Genomic DNA, 21,652 nt, shown 5'->3' on the forward strand with positions numbered 1-21,652 from the left:
TGTGTGTGTGTATATATATATCTATAATGGGAAATAAGTGCAAGACCAGTTCTTTGCATCTGGAAATATGGGCAAGTCACTTCATCACTGCATCTCTTTGAGTCACACTTTTCATTTCTGAAAATGAGGGTACAGACTAAGCAACAGTAAGTTCCCTTCTGAATCTAAAATTCTGAGTACATCTTTCACTGAATTTTAGATTCCATTCCCTGAAATTCTCTAAATCTGAGATTTCTTTGAAGCACTGTTTTCTTCCTTAATTGTAAAACCATTTTGTCACTACCTTGTCAAATTTGTTATCCAATTCTTCTAATTGCTTTCTACATTTTCATGATGTCCCATTTAATAAAGGGAGTATAAAACAAAAATTGGGACCAGGTGTGGTGGCTCATGTTGGTAATCCCAGCACTTTGGGAAGCCAAGGCAGGAGAATGCTTGAATCCAGGAGTTTAAGACCAGACTGGGCAACATAGTGAGACCCCCAACCTCCACAAAAAATTAAAAATTGTTGGGCAGGGTGGCACACATCTGTAGTCCTGTCTACTTGGAAATCTAAGGTGGGAGGATTGCTTGAGTCTGGGTGTTCAAGACCAGCCTGGGCTGATGACATGATGACATGGTGAAAACCCATATGTACAAAAAAAAAAAAGTAAGTAAAGAAAAATTAGCTGGGTGTGGTGGTGTGTGCCTGCAGTCTCAGCTACTCAGAAGGCTGAGGTGGGAGGATCACCTCCTGGACCCAGGAGGTAAAGGCTTCAGTGAGTCATGATGGTGCCACTGCACTCCAGCCTGGGTGACAGAGTGAGACCCTGTCTCCAAAGAAAGAAAAGTCATAATGAATGATATGTGGAATTTAAACAAAACAAATGATTTTTAGGAGAAACGTCATTTATGATAGAAAATAAAGTTTGAGATTTAATAGAAGCTGGATTTTTTCCTTTCATAACTATCCTGGGTACCAGTCTCTAAAATCAACATTAATTACATCAACAAAATATTACTGACCACATCCTATGTAAGTGGCCCCTGAGCTAGGCATCATGCTAGTTGGATATAAGTAACAAAAATATTTATCCTTAAGTAGCTTATAGGTACTTGGAGGATGCACAGTATACCTATTTTTTTAACACATTTATTCATTACCAGTCCCTGAATTGGGTGGTTTAATTATTTAGAGAGGAGCTGTGCTGTGACAATCACCTTTTATTTGGTATTCTAGTCTATTTACAGAGTAAACATCTTCATATAGCCCTTTGCAAAGATAACTGGGACAAGGTCAGTCTCTGAATGAAAGTCCAGAAATCCACATGGAGATTTTAGAAAGTTTCATGGCATGGGGTCTCAATATTAGGCCAAATAACACCCAAAGGCCACCTCAAAGTCCTCTCTGCAGCTTGAAGTTCTTTCAAATACTTTTGTTTCTGTTTTGCTTTAAAAAATAAATTTACCAATATTTCCTCCTCCCCTTTCATGCCTTTCTTAGCTATTCCATTTCTTTATGGCAAATAAGTGAGCCAATACATGTGATACTATTTTAATTTTATTAACTTATTTCTCCTTTAATTTTCCCACTTTATCTGCTGTTCCTGTATCTATTTCTAACAATCTCCACTTTCCCCTTCATCAGAGTAAACCTACAGCCATTCCTACTAACTTTGTTTCTCTAACAAATGTATTCATTTATTTATTTTGTTGTTTTTGTTTTTTATTGGTTGGTTTGTTTGTTGAGGCAAGGGTCTCACTCTGTTGCCCAGGCTGGCATGCAGTGGCTCACTGATCACGGCTCACTGCAGCCTTGACCTCCTGAGTCCAGGAGGTGATCCTCCCACTTCAGCCTCCTAAGCAGCTGGGAACACAGGCATGCACCACCATGCCTGGCTAATTTTTAAATCTTTTGTAGAGATAGGGGTCTTGCTATGTTGCTGTGGCTGGTCTCAAACTCCTGGTCTCAAGTGATCCTCCTCCCTTGGCTCCCAAAGTGTTGTTGGGGTTACAGGTATGAGTCACCACATTCAGCCAACAATTTAAAGCTTCACCTTTATATATATTACTGCATTTCTTTTTATATAGCCTTTTCCATCAGACTGTAGGCTTCTTGAGACAGAACTTGTGGCATTTTTTTTGAAGACACATTTATTTAGATATAACTTACAGTAAAACTCACTTTTTAAATTATACAGTTCTATGAATTTTGATAAATGCATACTGTTGTGCAGTCACCACTACAAGAAGATATAGAATATTTCCATCAGCCCCTAAATTTCCTTATATCCCTTTATCAATCCCCATCCCCCTTCCTCCACTAAACCCAGGTAACTAACTGCTAATCTACTTCCAGTTCCTACAGTTTTGCCTTTTTCAGAGTTATGTAAACAGAAGCACAAAGTACATAAGTAGTCTTCTGAATCTGGCTTCTTTTTTTTTTGGAGACAGAGTTTCGCTCTTGTTACCCAGGCTGGAGTGCAATGGTACGATCTTGGCTCACCACAATCTCCGCCTACTGGGTTCAGGCAATTTTCCTGCCTCAGCCTCCTTGGTTTCTTTCACTTAGTGTAATGCATGTGAGATTCATTCATGTTGTTGGATCAATCAGAAGTTTGCTCCTTTTTATAGCTGAGTAGTATTCCATCACATACATGTACTGCCGTTTATCCACATGGCAACTGGCGGATATTTGGATTGTTTCTAGTTCTTAAGCCTGCGCCTGTTTTGTTGCAGCTTTTGATGTGTATACAAAACTGTGTATCTCCAGCATAGAGAATTTCCATATATGTATGTGATGCCTTCCTCTTGCGTATTATCCCAAGCCCCACCTTCTAAAAAAAAATCTCACTTTCATTTATGTGTGTGTTTCTCTATCTTTCTCCTCAGTCTTTTAATACTCTTCCTTCCCTACCCCCACCTGCTACTGAAATCTACATTTTTGTAATACTAACAGCTGGCTTTTGGAAGAAATTTTCTAAAGTAGAATATTTCTTGGCCTTTGTCCTCTTCCCTTTTTTATAGTTCGCAATTTCCAAAGCCCAAAGATAGTGAAAAAAACTCTTTCAACTCATGCAAAATGAGATCGTGACTCAAAATGTTGGACTATATCAGTTAAATATAATTTTTCCCCCAGGCTATAGATCTGCACTGATCTGTAAATGACTTTTAATATGTAAGAGGTCCAAATAAATAATCCCTTCCTACAATAAAAGACTTTTCTCTTTCACTGCTTCCAAAATCCACTCAATTTAAACTCTTGGGCTTGAGTTAAAATTGAAGCTGGCAATTTCAGTTAAAAAAGGTTGTTAGAAACAGACTTCTTTCTTTTTCAGGGACCTTTCTTCAAAGCGGAAAAACTATCTGGCAGGACTCTGAAGTCCCACTTGTGTCATAAGTTGATCTCTACCTTTCAGTTCTAATATTCTATTACTAAGAAAATGGAACATTAGGCTGGGTGTGGTGGCTCATGCCTATAGTCCCAGCTCTTTGAAGGCCAAGATTGCTTAAGGCTAGGAGTTTGAGATGAGCCTGGACATGATGAAACCCCACTCTACTAAAATTACAAAAAATTAGCCACACGTGGTGGTGCACACCCATAATCCCAGCTACTCAGGAGGTAGAGTCATGAGAATTGTTTGAACCCAGCAGGTGGAGATTGCAATGAGCAGAGATCGTGACATGGCACTCTAGCCTGGGCAACAGAGTGAGCTGTCTCAAGAAAAAAAATTAAACCTTTCCTTGAGAAAAGTCTGTAAGAAATGCGAGGAGACACAACATCAGGAAAACTTTGGAGATTGTGAAAACCAACAGATGAACTATTCATGGGGCATCCAAGACAAACACAGGTAGATCCCTTGCACTCTAAGGATGCAATTCTTGACAAATATTTATTTCCTGGATATTTTCTCTGTACTGTTAGGTGCTGATATACAAAGCTTAAGAAAAACAGTTCTTCACTAAGGTACTCATCTTAAGGTGGCATCGAGATAGAGTTTCTTGATAACTGAGTTTCTAGGTAAAGTAGAAAAGTCTAGGCTTTTGTGTCATTAGAGAAAAGCTGTGTTACTCAGGAAATGGGTGCTCAGAAGCAACCACCAGAGAACACTCCTGCTTATGAGTCTTATTTCTTATTATTGCCTGTTGTTTAATAGGCAATAAACAATAGGCAATAACAAGAAAAAGATTGTAGGGTGGTAGGAGAAGAAGTGACAGAAATCCCCAGCCTCTCATTCTTACCCAAATCTCTAGCTTACCTCAGTGTTTGCCTGCTGATCAAGGTCAAGTTCCTTGTCCTCCAGCTTTTCAATTTGGCCCATTAGGGTCAGCATGTCATTTAATAAACTGCAAACAGACCAAGAAATGGACTAAGCCCTGCAGATTAAGAAAAATCACTCAATAGAGGGGGTAATTTTGATCTTTCAGAACTGAAACACCATTCTCATATAAAAGGATGCTTGGGTAGTGCTTGTATTGCAATGGACAGTAAGGAAATTTTAAAAAGTTAAAAGCACTCTAAGTAATCTACATAATACTAAAGAGATATTAAGCCTAACTGGACACAGGAGCTAAAAATTAAAAGGATTAAAATGTAACTTTATGAAGTTTCTAGAAAAAAAACACACAGAAAATTTGGGGGACAGGATTAGGAAAAGAGTTCTTAGGCTTATCATCAATTGCATAATCTATAAGAGGGAAAATTGCTAATTAAACCTCATCAGAATTAAAACCTTTTGTTTGCCCAAAGATTCTGTTAAATGGATGAAAAGACAAATTACACATGGGGAAAAATATTTGCTTAGCATATATCTGGCAAAGACCTTGTATCTACAATACATAAAAATCTCTAAAAAACATTTTTAAAAAACCTGTCCAATTAGAAAATGAGAAAAAGGCATGCATAGACATTTCACCAAGAGGCTATCTAGATGGCAAATAAACACACAAAAGGATAGTCAAGACTCATTAGCCATTAGAGAAATGCAAATTAGTACTATAATGAGATATCACTACATACTTAACACAATAGAAAAAAAAAGAAAAGAAGAATAGTGTTATAAAATCAAATGCCAGTGAGAGTGTGGAAAAACTAGATCATTCATAAATTGGTAGTGGAAATACAAAAGGTTTCAGCCACTCCGAAAAATTGTTTGGCAGTTCCAGTCAAAACTTAAAACTAAATTATCATGACCCAGCAATTTCTTCCTTGGGTAATTATCCCAGAGAAATGAAGACTTATTTCACATAATACATGCATATTTAAAGCAGCTTTAATCATAATAGCTCCAAACTGGAAATTACACATTTGTCCTTTATTGGATGAATGGTTAAACACATTGTGTAGATTCATATCATGGAAGACTACTCAGCACTGAAAAGGAGAGAAAGATCAACACATGCAACAATTTGGGTAAACCTCAAAAAAATTATGCTGAGCGAAAAAAATAGCCAATCTCAGAAGAACAAACTGCATAATTTCACTTATGTAGCATTCATGAAATAGCATAATTATAGACATGTGGAACAGATTTGTGGTTACCAGGGGTTAGGGATGGGTGGGAGGAAATGTCTGTATAAAGAGGTAACACAAGTGAGTCTTATGAAATGATTCAGCTGAGGATCTGACTGTCATGGTTATGCAAGACTACACAGCTCATAAAATTGCACTGAACTACACACACATGAATGAGTGCATGTATAAACAGTGAAGTCTGAAGAAGCTCTCTGGATTGTACCAATATCAAAATCTTGGTTTTGATGGTGTACTCAAGTTGGGCAAGATGTTGCTATTCAGGAATACTGAAAATAAGGGTTCCTTGTATATGTATTTTTGAAACCTCCTATGAATCTATAATTATTTCAAAATAAAAAGTTAAAAATCAAAATGGAAATATAGGTAAAGAGGGTTAAAAAAGAAAATAGGAGGAGAATTAATAAAGAATGTGACTAGTCTCATATTCACCTTCTAGTTTTTGGTCTACAGATCTCTGCAAACTGTAAAGCTCTCTGGCCCAAATACTTTATAACATTAATTCAGAAGATATTTGTTCAGTATTTACTATGTGATGGGTATTGTGCTAAATGCTGATGATTATAATAGAGAATAGTATAAGCAAGGTCTTCTTCCTTTTGGAGATAATAATGTAATGTGGATTTGCAGGCAGACAAGAAAATCCATTGAGAATATTATTAATGTTTTGGGTACTTCTGCTTTCAATCAACATGGAGTAATAGGAATTGGACTTAGCCTCCTATTTTAAACAATTTTAAAATGGAAAGAATATATAAGACAATGGTTTTCAGATGTTGAACAACAGACAATGCAGGATATGGGCCCCTCACAGGTGAGATTGACTCTTTAGTTACTTCAGATTACTCCTGGAAAGAGTTTCTGAACTTCAAGTCAGAGAAAGGGGATTCAGGAGAAGGCTGGTGGTCTCCATGAGTTGAGAAGATGAAGTTAGAAGTTCAAGGAGACCCTAGAGATTAGATTTGCCCAGCAGAGTGCCAGACAGTAGACAGCTGCACAGAGAGGAAGCTCCAGAGATCTTCCCACTTGAGAAAATCCCACTTGGTCCTTCAGCTGAGACACTGATTAGCACACAAGTGTGATTAAACTATTTGAAATGAGAGGGAAATCATAGCAGATTGAAGTGGACAGAACAGTCTCTAAAGATCAAGCAGTGCTGAGAATAATTGCCAGAGCAGAAAACTCTTGTAATACACAAGTTATCAGGTACAATACTCAGAAGGTATTGTTTCAGTAGTAGAGTCATAATAGACCTAGACTAAAGGCTGCTTTGGTCCTGCCTTACAACAATGAAAATCAAGCCTCAAAAGGGTCAAACTACTTCTAAATAACTGTGTTCCAGAATAAAGCTCAAAATTTAAGTGTAAACACAAATGTCTCAAGAATACTCAAAACCAAATGAGGTACAATTTACAACGTCTGGCATTCAATAAAGAATTACAAGACATGCAAATAAGCAGGAAGCTAAAATCGATAAGAAGCTTTAAAAAGGCCAGGTGCAGTGGCTGACACCTGTAATTCCAGCACTTTGGGAGGCCAAGGTGGGTGGATTGCCTGAGGTCAGGAGTTTGAGACCAGCCTAGCCAACATGGTGAACCCCCATCTCTACTAAAAATTCAAAAAAATTAGCCAGTGTGGTGACATGCACCTGTAAACCCAGCTACTTGGGAGGCCAAGGAAGGAGAAATGCTTGAACTCAGGAAGCGGAAGTTGCAGTGAGCCAAGACTGTACCACTGCATTCTAGCCTGGGTGACAGAGTGAGACTCTATCTTAAAAAAGAAAAAAAACTTAAAAAATAGAGGCAGTATTATAAATGATCAGATGATAGAATTATTGATAGATTATTGGTGCCCACCCACCAATAATCAAAGCCAAGTCACCCACCCAACTAATGCTATAAATACAGCTTTAGGAAAAACTAATCTTTCCCTATGAAAGCCAATGCATAAATTGAAAGAAGTGACTATTACACCAAATATACATCAACGTAGGAACCAAAGAAACATGAAAAAGCAAGGAAACATGGCATCTCCAAACAAGTAAAATAATTTTCCAGTAATATCAAATGAAAAGGAAGTCTATGAAATGCCTGAAGAAGAATTCAAAACATTGATATTAAATAAAGTCAGTGAGCTATAAGAGAACACAGGTAAGCACTACATAAAAGTCAAGAAAACAATTCATGCTCTGAATCAAATAGAAATTCTGAGACTGAATAATTCAATGAATGAAATAAAAATACAATGAAGAGCTTCAATAATAGACTAGATCAAGGAAAAGAAAACATTTCTAAACTTTTAAGACAGTTGTTTTGAAATAACCCAGTCAGAAAAAAAAAGAATAAAGAATAAAAAAGAGGCCAGGTGCGGTGGCTCAAGCCTGTGATCCCAGCACTTTGGGAGGCCGAGGCAGGTGGATCACGAGGTCAAGAGATCGAGACCATCCTGGTCAACATGGTGAAACCCCGTCTCTACTAAAAATACAAAAAATTAGCTGGGCATGGTGGCGTGTGCCTGTAATCCCAGCTACTCAGGTGGCTGAGGCAGGAGAATTGCCTGAACCCAGGAGGTGGAGGTTGCGGTGAGCCGAGATTGCACCATTGCACTCCAGCCTGGGTAACAAGAGCGAAACTCCATCTCAAAAAAGAAAAAAAAAAAAAAAAAAAGAATAAAAAAGAAAAAAGAAAGCCCTACCTGACATATGGGACACCATAAGGAAACCAAATATTTGGATATTAGAAGTTCCAAAAGGAGAAGTGGGCAAAGTCATGAAAAAATACAATTTAACAAAATAATAGCTAAAACTTCCAAAGTGTTGCAAGAGATAAAGACATTCAAATACAGAAAACCTAAAAAACCCCAAATAGATTCATATCAAAAAAAAGTGTTCTCCAAGGCTTATGATAGGCCAACTGTCAAAGTCAAAAAGAGAGAACTCTAAAAACAGCAAAAGTCACATATAAGGGAACACTCCTCAGACTAACATAGGTTTCTCAGCAGAAACCTTATAGGCAAGGAGAGAATGGGATGACATATTCAAAGTGCTGAGAGGAAAAAAACTGACAGCCAAAAATACTATACGTAGCAAAACTATCTTTCAAAAAATGAGAGAGAGAAATAAAGTTGTTTCCAGACCAGCAAAAACTGAGATAATTCATCACCACAAGAAATTCTTAAAGAAATCCTATATCTGGCAGTGAAAGAACAAAATCTACAATCATGAAAACTCACAAAAGTATGAAATTCACTGATGGAATAGATATACAAATGAGAAAGGGAAAAAAGTCAAAGATTACCACTACAGAAAACCATCAAACTGCAATCATAAACAATAAGGGAACAAAATAAGGATATACAAAACAACCAGAAAACAATTAACAAAATGACAGGAATAAGTCTTTACTTATCAATAATAATCTTGAATATAAATGGATTAAATTCCCCATTTAAAAGATACAGAGTGACTGAATGGATTTTTTTTAAATGATCCAATTATATGCTGCCTAAAAGAAACTTGCTTCACTGTAAAAACACATATAGACTGAAAGTGGAGAAATGGAAAAAATATTTCATGCAAATGAAAATCAAAAGCAAGGAGTGGCTATGCTAAGAACAGACTTTAAGTCAAAAACTGTAAAAAGAGACAAAGAAGGGTATCATATAAAGCAAGCAGGAGTGGCTATGCTTAGAACAGACTTTAAGTCAAAAACTGTAAAAAGTGACAAAAAAAGGTATTATATAATGATAAACGATCTAACAAGATGATACAATAATTCTAAATATATATGCATCCAACACTGGAAGACCCAGATATATAAAGCAAATATTACTAGATCTAAAGGGAGAAACAGACTTCAATACAATAACAGTTGGGGACTTTAATGCCAGACTCACAGCATTGGACATATCATCTAGGCAAAAAATTAACAAAGAAACATTGGATTTGAACTGCACTTTCTGGACTAAATGGAACTAACATTTAGATATTTACAGAACATTTACTGCAATGGCTGCAGAATATACATTCTTCTCATCAGCACATAGAACATTCTCTGTGATAGACCATATGTTAGGCCACAATACAAGTCCCAACAAATTTTAAAACATCAAAATCATATTAAGAATCTTCTCAGACCACTTTGGAATAAAACTAGAAATCAATATTAAGAGGAACTTTGGAAACTATAGAAGTGTATGAAAATTAGACAACATGCTCCTGAATGACCAATGGGTCAAGGAAGAAATAAGGGAGGAAATTAAAATTGCTTGATACAAATGAAAACACAGACCTACCAAAACTTATCAGAGACAGCAAAAGCCAGACTAAGAGGGAGGCTTACAGCAATAAACAACTATATCAAAAAAGTAGAAAGATTTCAAATAAACAATCCAACGATGCACCTTAAGGAACTAGAAAAGCAAGAACACACCAACCTATAAATAACAAGTAACCCAGCAACCCAATTTTCAAAATGGGTAAAAGATAAACAGAATTTCATCCAAGAAGATATACCTATGGCAAATAAGCACATAAAAAGATGTTTAATATCACTAGTTATTAGCTAAATGCAAATTGAAATGCATTTAAATGGTTGCAGTAAGAAAAAGAAGCTGATAATATCAAGTGCTAGTGAGGATGCAGAGCAACTGGAACTCTCATACACTGTTTGAAAGCCATTTTAAAATTATTCAGTGGTTTCTTAAAAATACAAATAATACACTTATGATACAACCCAGCATTCCCATTCCTGATTGTTTACCCAAGAAAAATTAAAATATATGTTCACACAAAATCTTATACATGAATGTTTATGGAATCTTTATTTATAATTGCCTAAAATCCTACATGCTTTTTCCATTGGTGAATGGATAAAATGTGGTATATTTATATAATGGAACACTATCCAGCAATAAAAAGAATCCAACTACTGATACATGCAACAACATGGATAACACTCAAATGTATTATACCAAGGGAAAGAAAGCAGACTCAAAGACTACATGCTATATGACTCCATTTATGTGACATTATGGAAAAGGCAAAACAATAGGGATAGAGAACAGATCAGCAGTTGCTAGCAGCTTGGCCTGGGGAGTGTGGTTAACTGTAGTAGAGCATGAGGGATTTGCAATGAAAAAAATGTTCTATATCTTCACCGTGGTGATGGCACAACTGTATGCATTTTTCAAAACTTGCAGACCTGTATGCTAAATAATATAACTTTACTGTACGTAAATCGTACCTTATTTTTTAAAAATATAATTTATGGTGTTGAATCAATAAAACCACAGAATTTTTTTAAAGAATATTATAAATGCTTTGGAAGTTTTTTTTAAAAAAGCCCATTTTGGATAGGATGGTCAAAAGAAGGCCTCTGTAAAGAGAGGTTTAACTGAAAGGTGAGGAAACAGCTAGGAGAAGAGTAGCCCTGCTGTAGGAAATAGTTTGGATGTAGTAGGAAAGTTCAGAAGGCCAGAGATATTTATTTCTAAGAATAGCTTCCTTTCATTAATAGTTATACACCAAGCCTTGTGTTAAGTTCTTTACATACAGCATTTTACTGACTCTCCACAGTAAATCAGTGAAGTAGCTATTATTAGTTCCCTTTCACAGAAGAAAGTTGAGGCTTTCAAAAGGTTGGTTAATTTATCCCAAAAATGTCAGTATCAGGAATCAAACCTGGGTCCCTTTGACTCCAACGCTCATTCTCTTTATACTGATGTCTAGATAAATAACAATTTATTTTATCCTTTTTTTAAAAATCTTAAACTTTTTCATTTAAATTCAGAGATACACTAGCAAATATACTTTGCATTTTTTTTCTATGACATGCAGGCTGGTTTAGACAATATTGAATAACCCCTGGATGACTGGAGACCTAAAGGCCTTCCTCTGATACTAGTAACACAGACTCAAAGAAACAATGTAGGAGAGAGATCTTCTAGAGATGAGAGAACAAAGATACAGATAACTTGGAGTTAATATTTGAGATGTTGACATTGGCTTCTAATCATAAGACTTCTAGTCCTAAAGACTTTATCATCTTAAGCCCAAAGTTTCTTAAGTTTTTAAAGCTATGAAACTTTCTGCTATTTTATGACTAACCCCTAACACCCTACAATTACCTCTTCACTGTGTTTTCTATTTCATGTATTTTTTAACAATACTTTCAATTTTCTCCATTCCATTTATGTAATCAGCTCCAAGTTCTTTCACTTGGAGACCTATCTTTGTGTTCCAGTAGTTTAGCTTGAGGAGCATGTCCTTTAGACACCTGCAGAAATATTATGATGATCAGTTTCAAAGCAGAAAATGGGAAACAACTCACATAGCCTGAAACACTCTTCCTTTGAATAGCAAGTTGCTCTGTTTAGTCATCCTTGGCCAGATGGATATACAAGCCTCAGGAAAAGAAGTTTGGGCATTTATTTGATATCCGCTTTAACAGATATTTAAAAGACTTGATGAAACAAAGCATATTTTATGTTTAATAAAAAAAAGATATATTTTTAATTTCCCTGTGTGGAATGAATATTAAATACCGATATTAAGACAGAGGTTACAACACGGTGGGGGAGGAGAGGTATACAAAGGGAAAAGACCCAAGGGCTTTACAACATACTCTTAATGATAATGATAGTTTCCTATCTAGAATATTATCTGAGAAGACTGAAATATATATTAATTTCAGGCTTCAAAGAAGAGTTTTCTCTTTCTTTTTTTCCCATGCTCTGTCTATATCCCTAAAATGTCCTTACTCCACATTATTGCTAGATCATGTAGGTAGTTACCTATGCACAGGAGTGCTTTATGGTTCAAGACATAGATGAATTTTAAATCTTCCAGACTTTCCCTAAGTTCTCTGCTTAAATTCCATTTTCCCCTCCACACATTATTAAATGCTTTCTCTTGCATGTGTCAAGGCTTACAATTCAAGGATGTTCTTCTTTGAAAACTGCAGAGATGTAGACGATTGAGAGTCCTCAATATCTGTTCCTTGCTCATCTTGTTCACTCAGGTCCTGGTCATGCTCAGCCTCCAGCTCCAACATATCCTGGTAAAAATGATGATGGAAGGAAAGCAGAACAAAAGGCTGCTACAAGATGTGGTGGTTCTTTCAACCCTACCCAATCCCCTTTCTCTGGGATCAAGCATACAGTCGTCTCTGAGACTGGAGCCTTCTGATACATCTGTAAGCTAAGCAGATATGCCCTTCTGCTCTGTCTATAGAGGAAGGCTGGGGCGAGGGCATAAAAAGAATCAGTGTCCACATGCAGAGCTCTTTTCAGTCCTGATGAGTAATTGAATTCCATCTGACCATGGACTCCAACATTCCACTCAAATTAGATGACTGTTCTGGTCTATTCAAAAAACAATCAATGTCATAAAAAAGAAAAGGTGGTGGGATTATTCTATATTAAGAGAGTCAAAAGAGATATGAAAAACACACATGTCGCATAGACCTTTTAGGATGCTGGTTTTAAAAATATGGCTGTAGAGGACATTTGGGGAGCAATTAAAGAAATTAGAATGTTGAGAGAATTAAGATTAGTATATTAATGCTAATTTTTCCAGATGTAATAACCGTATTTTGTAGCAAAAAGTTTTATTTTCAGAGATGCTTTTTGAAGTAAACAGAAGTGAGGTATCATGCTGTCTTTGACCTACTTTTAAATGGTTCAGAAACTTTCATCTATTTATATGTATAAAGATAAAGCCAATGTGACAAATGTGAAAGATTTTTAATCACAGGTGTGGGAATATGGTTAACCATTGCATAATTCTAAGTTGTCCCTTTATTTAAACTGTTTCATATCAAAGATTTTGGGGGAAAAAACCTACTCTATCAGTTTGATCAATAAAATTACTTGTTTCTATATTCTTTCCCTTGTTCTGGAAAAACATCTAAGGCATGTTCTTGCATTTCAAGTCTCTGCATGCAAAAATGGACAATAATTTATCCTTGAACACTTCTTTAATAACTATTTATAAAATATTTCTTCTGTCCTTTGAAGAAGTTTGATCTGAATTTCCTGTGTTTAAGCAGAAATATTTTTTTAATTGTACTTTAGGTTCTGGGGTACATGTGCAGATCATGCAGGATTGTTGCACAGGTACACACATGGCAATGTGGTTTGCTGCCTCCATCCCCCGTCATCTATGTTTGGCATTTCTCCCCATGTTATCCCTCCCTGACCTCCCCAACCCCCTGCTGACCCTCCCTTGGCCCCCCCAACATACCCCAGTGTGTGATGTTCCCCTCCCTGTGTCCATGTGTTCTCATTGTTCAACACCCACCTATGAGTGACAAGATGTATTTGATTTTCTGTTCTTGTGTCAGTTTACTGAGAATTATGGTTCCCAGATTCATCCATGTCCCTGCAAAGGACACAGACTCATCATTTTGTATGGCTGCATAGTATTCCATGGTGTATATGTGCCACATTTTCCTTGTCCATTCTATCGTCAATGGGCATTTGCATTGGTTCCAGGTCTTTGCTATTGTAAACAGTGCCGCTATGAACATACGTGTGCATATGTCATTATAATAGAATGATTTTTAATCCTTTGGGTATATATGCAGTAATGGGATTTCTGGGTCAAATGGAATTTCTATTTCTAGGTCCTTGAGGAAGCGCCACACTGTCTTCCACAATGGTTAAACTCAGAACTATTTTTAAACTGGAAGGAGAAAAGTTTGGAGGAGGGAGAATAGATCAGTCTCTTTTTTAAATGTCTGTGTAAACTACCGGCCAAGTCAATAGAAATAACTAACATTCATGTAACTCTTTACAAATTACTTTCATGTGCATTATTTATTTTCATTCTTGTGTGGCCATTTGTGTTTAGTGACTTGCCCAAGGTCATACAGTATAGAGAGTTGAGTGGTGGCCCCAAACAGGAAGGTCCATGTCCTAATATAGAACTAGGACCCCATGCATATTATTTTATTTAGAAAAAGAGTCTTTGCAGATGTAATTAAGAATCTTGAGATAAGATCATCTTGAATTACTTGAATGGGTTCCTAAATCCAATGACAAACATCCTAATGAGAGACAGAAGAGGAGAAGACACAGACACAGAGAAGAGATGAAGGATGTGAGGATGTGAAGATGTGAGAATGAAGACAAGAGACCAGAGTTATGTAGCCACAAGCCACTGAAGGCCTGGAGGCCCAGATGCTTGAAGAAGAAGGATTCGGAAATAGCTGAATTCTATTGGAAGACAATCTGTGAGCAGGGGGTGATTTTTATGTATGGTCATATGGTGATTTGCTCAAAGGTGAGAAATGTCACAGTTGTTTCATTAATTCCAAAGGATAAAAATAACATATAATTCACTTTTTTTTCATGGGAAGGCTAGTAAGGGCCTCATACGGTAACAGCAGCATCCAGTAGAAACAATGTCATCCCCTGCATCCCTCTTAGTTCCAAGCTCTGAAGTTCTGCACCAATTAGGAGGAAACCCTCAAACAGTTTCTTACCACTTTGAGATACACGGTGTGAAGTTCTTCTCTTCAACCTATTGTGTCATTTAACTGTCTCTCTTACCCATTTTTAGTGTCTACCTTGTGAAGGAAGTCAGTTTGAGGGTTTTCAGAGGTAGCGTCGTCCTCATGATCTGATCTGTCTAAGATGTGGTCCATTTCGATAATTTCCTTTAGCAAACTGCAAGCCACACAATCCAAACAGAGGCTGTTATTATACTCTTGGGCCAGAGCTTGGGGCTGCCCTACTCCTTTCCAAAGGGAGAACACTGAGAACTTTCCCAGCCCCAAGGAGCACCTGCTATCCTTGTACTGAGTTCTTTCTGTGTGAATAACATCTCACATAATATATCTCATAAAGTAGAAACAGAAGGGCTGGATAAGTAATAATTGGCTGAATCCATAAAGTATTTAACAGTGAGATTCTAAATTCCAAAGTAACTGCAGCTCTGCGCATATGTATGCATGAATGATTGTGCAAAATCAACAAATAAGCAAATTAATACCCTGTTTTAAAAAGTGGAGTTTAAAAACATTGTATGGTTAAATCATGGGCAGTGAAGAGTAGGTCTACAATGCCCTCTTGATCTCCACCCCCAGCTGTCTTCTCCACAATGTTTATTAGCTTCTTCTTTATTCTTAACAGAGATTCTATGCACAAATAAGCAGAGATGTTTACATACGCATGCATCTATATCTATATTGATCTCTCTATATATTACAGAATAGACCCTTTAAAATATATTTAGGGGGTATATTTATATAGTCTATTCTGTGCATAAAAGTACTTTGAATTTCTTGTTTAATAACCTATTTTGGAGTCCATTTCATATTAGTACATACAGAGCTCCTTCATTTTTAAAATGGCTACATGGTATTCCATTACGGGGCTGTATGATAATTTTCCAATTAGTTTTATTAACAGACATGTAGAATTTTTCCAATCATTTGCTATCACAAACAATGCTGGAATGAATATCCTTACATCTATATGTTGTTGTTGTGTATGTGTGCAGCATATCTATTCAATAACCCTACAAGTAGAACTTCTAGGTAAATAGATATGTATATTCTAAATTTTGATAGATTTTAATCAAAATATGCTTTAAAGAGGTGGAATCAAGGTACACTCTCAGCAAAAATGGTAAGAGTGCCTGTTTCCCACTCCTGTCTAAAACCATGTGCTACTGAAGTTTTTGATCCTTGCCGCTTTGGTATGTTGAAACTTGTATCTCATTTTGGTGTTAGTCTCATTTTGTGTGAGGTTGAGTATCTTTACCTATGTGTATAAAACTCATTTTTATTTCATTTTCTAAAATAAGGGTGCCGATAGCCTTTGCCCATTCCCTACCAGACTGTTGTTATTAATATTTTGCTGAAGAGCCTATATGTTCTCTCTCGTATGCTTTCGAAAGGGTCACAGTAAATGTGTGATACGTGTCTATAAATGTAGTTCCCAGTCTACGGGACTTGAACCCCGAGGGTGGAGGTGTTGTCAGGGTCCAGAGAGAGTCACTTCATATCCATCCTGCTTAGAAGGGGATCCTAGAATCTATGAAGATTTCTATAGACTGAATAAATACGGTGTATATGAAAAGCTGCCCAAAGTTTTCAAATGCATATGATACTATCTTCAATAACTTATAAATGCATTTAAGAACATCTTTGATATCATAGTAGCTTTCTTGCCATATGAGGGGTTCTTGGAAAATAGTTTTCCTTAAAAATGTTTTCCTACTTAAAAAGGTTGTTAATCACAGCTAAATTAGTATGCATTTTTAACATGGACTAGCAAATGTGTATATGGGTTTATACCACTGTTTGTATTCCGTCAATGCCAGAAAGTATTTTAAATGGCTTAGATCTTTAGCAGGTAAAGAGAGTGAAGCCACAAAACAATCAACATATTTTCCCAGGTTGAGATTAGCATCTGGACAACTTTTTAAAATGGGTATCTGGCCAGTTTGTGACTGTGGGCCTCTTTAGCTTCTCCAAAGGCCTACTATAGTAAATATTCCTGAGATAAAAATGCGATAAATTATAGGAAAGACTGCCAACCTAGACCCTGAACCTGGAAATATCATCATTTGCATACCACTGGTTCAAGAATATCTACAGTTGGGACCCTAGAAACTGCTTCTGCAAGCTCAGTTCTGACTTACTCCTGCATTGCGCCTTTAGTCTCATTGAGCTTTTGGAAAAAGCCACTGTTTTTCTCAGTCAACAGTTGTTCCTGGCAGTCCATCTTCATCTGCAGAGACACTTCCTCATTTAGATTTGTGGGCATGAGAGTCATTTCCCTGGCACTGTAAGGACAATAACCACAAAAAGAAGGATTTTACGGCAGGATTGGCAACCACATCCTCTTGGCTGACACCAGCTGACGTCTTCCTCAGGGCGTCTGGCTTGAATTTATACCCTTCCAAACAGGCTGTTCATTGTAAGGGACCCCAAAGCAAGCTCTTAGGTGTCTCTTCTCAAGTATATATGAGAAAGTCCTGTGTGGTTATCTCCAAGGACACACCTCAAGAGAAGTGTCTAAGCCGGTAAATGTGCATTTTGAATGCTCAAAGGAGAATACAACAGAGGAATATACAATAACCAGCCTGGAAGAATAGGAACTTTCATTTTTATAATCTCTTTCTGGTTATATAGTAATACGCATATTGTAAAAAGTAAAAAAGGCAAAAGAAGAAAGTAAAATCATTGGTACTTCAGAGTAACCAGAGATAACCCCAGAGACATCCAGACTTAAGCACTGTTAATATTCCAGTACGTTTTATTTCTGCTTCTAAATTTGGTGTTTGTTTTATTCTTTTCCTATTGTTGAAACTAGGTTATTTCTAATTGCTCAGTAGTATAAGTAATGCAGTAATGAATATCTTTGTTTAGTAATTTTCAGTGCACATCTAATTACTTAAGATACTTCCTTAGAGGTGGAATTACTGGGTCAAAGGGGTTTGCCCACATTTTTAAGGATTTAGACAAATATTTCCAAATTGCTTTCCAAAAGGTTTAACTAATATACACTAGCATCAGCTGTATCTAAGAACAGGAACCTTCATTCCAGTCTGATAGGTAAGTGTTCTCTGGAGAGCAGAGGAGTGAATCACTGGAGTACTTAAGTAGCATGAAAAATAACACGGAAAGGAGACAGGAAAGAAGGTGGAGACATGTGAGATAGGCTCTGAGAAGCTCATATGAAAAGCTGTAGGGAAAGGATAGATGCAAAACATAACTCCTAATTATACGAAGAAATCAGTAGGGTGCGTCCAGGCCAAACAGGAAGAAACTTTCTCTTCTGGATATTCAAGTGAGTGATAGCAATAGATTGGCCTAGAACTAGAGGGTGGCGTGGCTCCCAGGACCCTGAGGGACAGAGGGGATGACAGACTCATGGGAAGAGAAGACATTTTTCTGCAAGGGTGATTTATAACTAGGACTAGCAACCAGGAGGAAGAACCGGGAGGAGGGAGGCCCTGGGAATCAGAGATGTTAAAACTATTTGGATACACATGGCTTGGTCAATCATTCTGTGGCAGAATTGAGCTTTGTTCTTGACCTGTGTGGTATAAACAGGGCCCCTGTGAAAGAGAAACATGAGGACAGAACTAGAACCTTTGATGGTGATGGCGCCATTCTTTTTAACTTTGAATGTGACAAAGAATAAACCTTTGATCTCCCTCACGAAGGTCACTATGGCCTGCCAATTTTATCACAGCCCCTATCTGGACAGTTTTGTCCATTTCCTGAAGGTGTTGAGCGTTACAAAGGGAATTCCAAGCTCTGAAAGGCGAGCCGACACTGAAATCGGACTTGTTTACTATTTTTCTGGTCCAAAAAATAGAATACCATAAAAGTAATAAAATTTTCTTATTTTGACAACACTCTGACCTCTATCTCAATGGCTTCCCCAAGAGTGATTTCAAAGAAAATATGCTCTGTCAATTCAGACACCTACCCAAATTCTGCCTCCATACATTCTCTCACATTTTATGTAACAATTAAAATCCTAATAATGGCTTATGTCTGTGCAGCCCCTTACAGATTACAACATGCCTTTCACATATTTTCTCATTCAGTTCTCACAACAACATGATACAGAGGGTATTATCCCCATTTTATGCATGTGATAATGGAGCCTCTCAGAGATGATGTGATTTACTTACAGTCAGATATAAGAAGTAAAGCCAGGACTCAGAGCTTCCATGTCCTCACAGCTACTGATAAAAAGATTTTTCCCACCTCCCACCTCCAAAGATGACCTAGACCAGGGCTCTCCAATAGAACTTTCTGTGTTGATGAAATGTTCTCTACACTGTTCCATACAGGAGCTACTGGCCACATGTTTCTACTGAGCACTTGAAATGTGGCCAATGAAACTAAGGAACTGAGTTTACAGCCATATGTGCCTAGCGACTACCATATTGGACAATTCATAATTTTCTTTTCTTTTCTTTTCTTTTCTTTTGAGACAGAGTCTTGCTGTGTTGCCAGGCTGGAGTGCAGTGGCATGATCTCGGCTCACTGCAATCTCCACCTCCTGGGTTCAAGCGATTCTCCTGCCTCAGCCTCCCTAGTAGCTGGAATTATAGCCACGCACCACTACACCCAGTTAATTTTTGTATTTTTAGTAGAGAAAGGGTTTCATTATGTTGGCCAGGATAGTCTGGATCTCCTGACCTCATGTTCTACCTGCCTTGACCTCCCAAAGTGCTGGGATTACAAGCATGAGCCACCACACTTGGCAGACAACTCAGAACTTTCTAGAGCAAGGATCATCAAACTGTGGCCTACAGGCGAAATCCAGCCTGCCACCTGTTTCTAGAAATGACATTTTGTTGCAACACAGCCACACTTATTCCTTTACAAAGTGTCTATGACTGCTTCTGCACTGCCATGAGAGAGTTGAATGGTTGCAAGAGAAATCATTCGGCATAGAAAGGCTAACTGTTTACTATCTTGCCCTTTACGGAAGAAGCATGCCAACCCCTGTTCTAGACTATGACCTTCTCCTATGATGCTTGGTGTTTGCTACAATCAGTTGAAAGCAGTAAATAAGAGCTAAATTGGAAAGTCAGCTGAGTTCGAATTCTAGCATCAACACTTCACAGCTGGGCATCATCTTATTTTATGGGGTGGGGGGGGCTCATTTTTTCATCTGTGGAATGGGGCCAACATTAGTAATACTAATATTATTAGAGATGTGAGGAGTAAAATTGCACTTAACATGGTATCAGGTAAATAGCAAACACCTGCTAATGTTATCAATTTATTAAAATATAAGCAGTGGAAATGGGAGCAATTAGTAAGGTTTGTTTAACTTCAAATAACACAGTCATAAAAGCAATGCTTACACACATGCAGCACTTTCAGTTCATAGGGCACTTTCACTAAGCTGTTTCTTCTGACGCTCACAATTACCCTATGGTTAGCCAACCATGGCAGATCTCATTATGGCAGATCTCATTACCTCTATTTTGTCAGAGGAAGAAACTGAAACACAGAGATGACCCAGGACTTGTCCAAAGTGTTATTGCTAGAAAATGGTAAAAATCAGGACGAAAACCTGCAAATTCTGAAGTTTTGCAATCATCTATTATAGTTATACTACTATTTATAAATAATGCATAAAATCAATGCCCAGTATGTCTTAATGGGTTGGTTAACAGCCGTCTTACCTCACAAACAATCCATCTTTTGAAGCTAACATTTGATTAATTACATAGTGCAAGTCCTTACTACTCAAGTGTGTCTGCAGCCCAGCAGCCTCAGCGATTCCAGGGAGTTTGCTAAACATGCAGACACTAGGTCCCACCCAGACTCACTGAACCAATGCCTGCCTTTTAGCGAGATTTCAGGTAATTCATACACATATGAAAGTTGGGAGTTACTCACACTCTAGATCTTTAAAAATAGACTCCCTCTTCTTCTCCCTACACCTCTTGTCTTCATTCCTGTATGTTTATACCATTGGCTTTCTAGGATTGTTTGTTACAACTGGAGGGAATCCCTCCTCCTTCCCCCATGCCCTATAAAAGCCTTTCAAATTACACATTTGGAGAAGCACAAGTCTGAGTCAAAAGGAGCAATCAATTATTTTAAAAGACAGTTGATGTAATCACTTACATTGTGAGGGGATTGTGATCCTGTTCCAGTGGTGCTATAGCCTCCTTTCCTCAACACCGAAGGCAGAGAGGAAGCCATTTAAGAGTGGTGAACACCAAGGCAGGTAAGTGTGTGGTTGGACTTTCCCTTTATGACATTCCTCTTGGAATGCGGTGCATGCAATCCCCTCTCACAAGATTCTAGGTGTGCAGTGTTCTTCTGCCTGTCTTCTACCTGGCACATCTTCACCATCTTCCAGGACCTCAGGGACAGCTACACATTTCCCACTGTATCACATCCTCTCCTATTATTCTTGGTCAACTCGGCACCCATGGGAAGGGCCTAACAGTCTGACCTTACAAGTCCTAAGCCCCTGCTCTTAAGACATTCCTCTTCACCTACCAAAAACATTCACCACAATGGAGATGAAATACAGAAGTTTTTAAAAACATAAACTTTAGAATCACATCAGTGTTTGAAACCTGGTTTTGCCATTTATTAGCATTTTGGTTTGACTCAAAATTTAATCTCTTTTTCTGAAAAA

General features: G+C 37.5%; 1 protein-coding gene across 1 annotated transcript in view; it reads right to left on the reverse strand.

Moving 5' to 3' along the window:
* SMCO2 (single-pass membrane protein with coiled-coil domains 2) overlaps nucleotides 1-21,242 on the reverse strand; it is a 31,839-nt gene extending 10,597 nt beyond the window's left edge. Inside the window, 7 exon segments of the mRNA XM_035255989.3 lie at nucleotides 4,239-4,326; nucleotides 11,639-11,666; nucleotides 11,669-11,787; nucleotides 12,443-12,567; nucleotides 15,082-15,181; nucleotides 17,163-17,306; nucleotides 21,130-21,242. Coding sequence (XP_035111880.3) covers nucleotides 4,239-4,326; nucleotides 11,639-11,666; nucleotides 11,669-11,787; nucleotides 12,443-12,567; nucleotides 15,082-15,181; nucleotides 17,163-17,296 — 594 coding nt within the window. The 5' untranslated portion in view covers nucleotides 17,297-17,306; nucleotides 21,130-21,242.
* Between the last annotated feature and the right edge of the window lie 410 nt (nucleotides 21,243-21,652).

The sequence above is a fragment of the Callithrix jacchus genome, chromosome 9, assembly GCF_049354715.1.
Source record: "Callithrix jacchus isolate 240 chromosome 9, calJac240_pri, whole genome shotgun sequence".
In the NCBI taxonomy this organism is placed as follows: domain Eukaryota; kingdom Metazoa; phylum Chordata; class Mammalia; order Primates; family Cebidae; genus Callithrix; species Callithrix jacchus.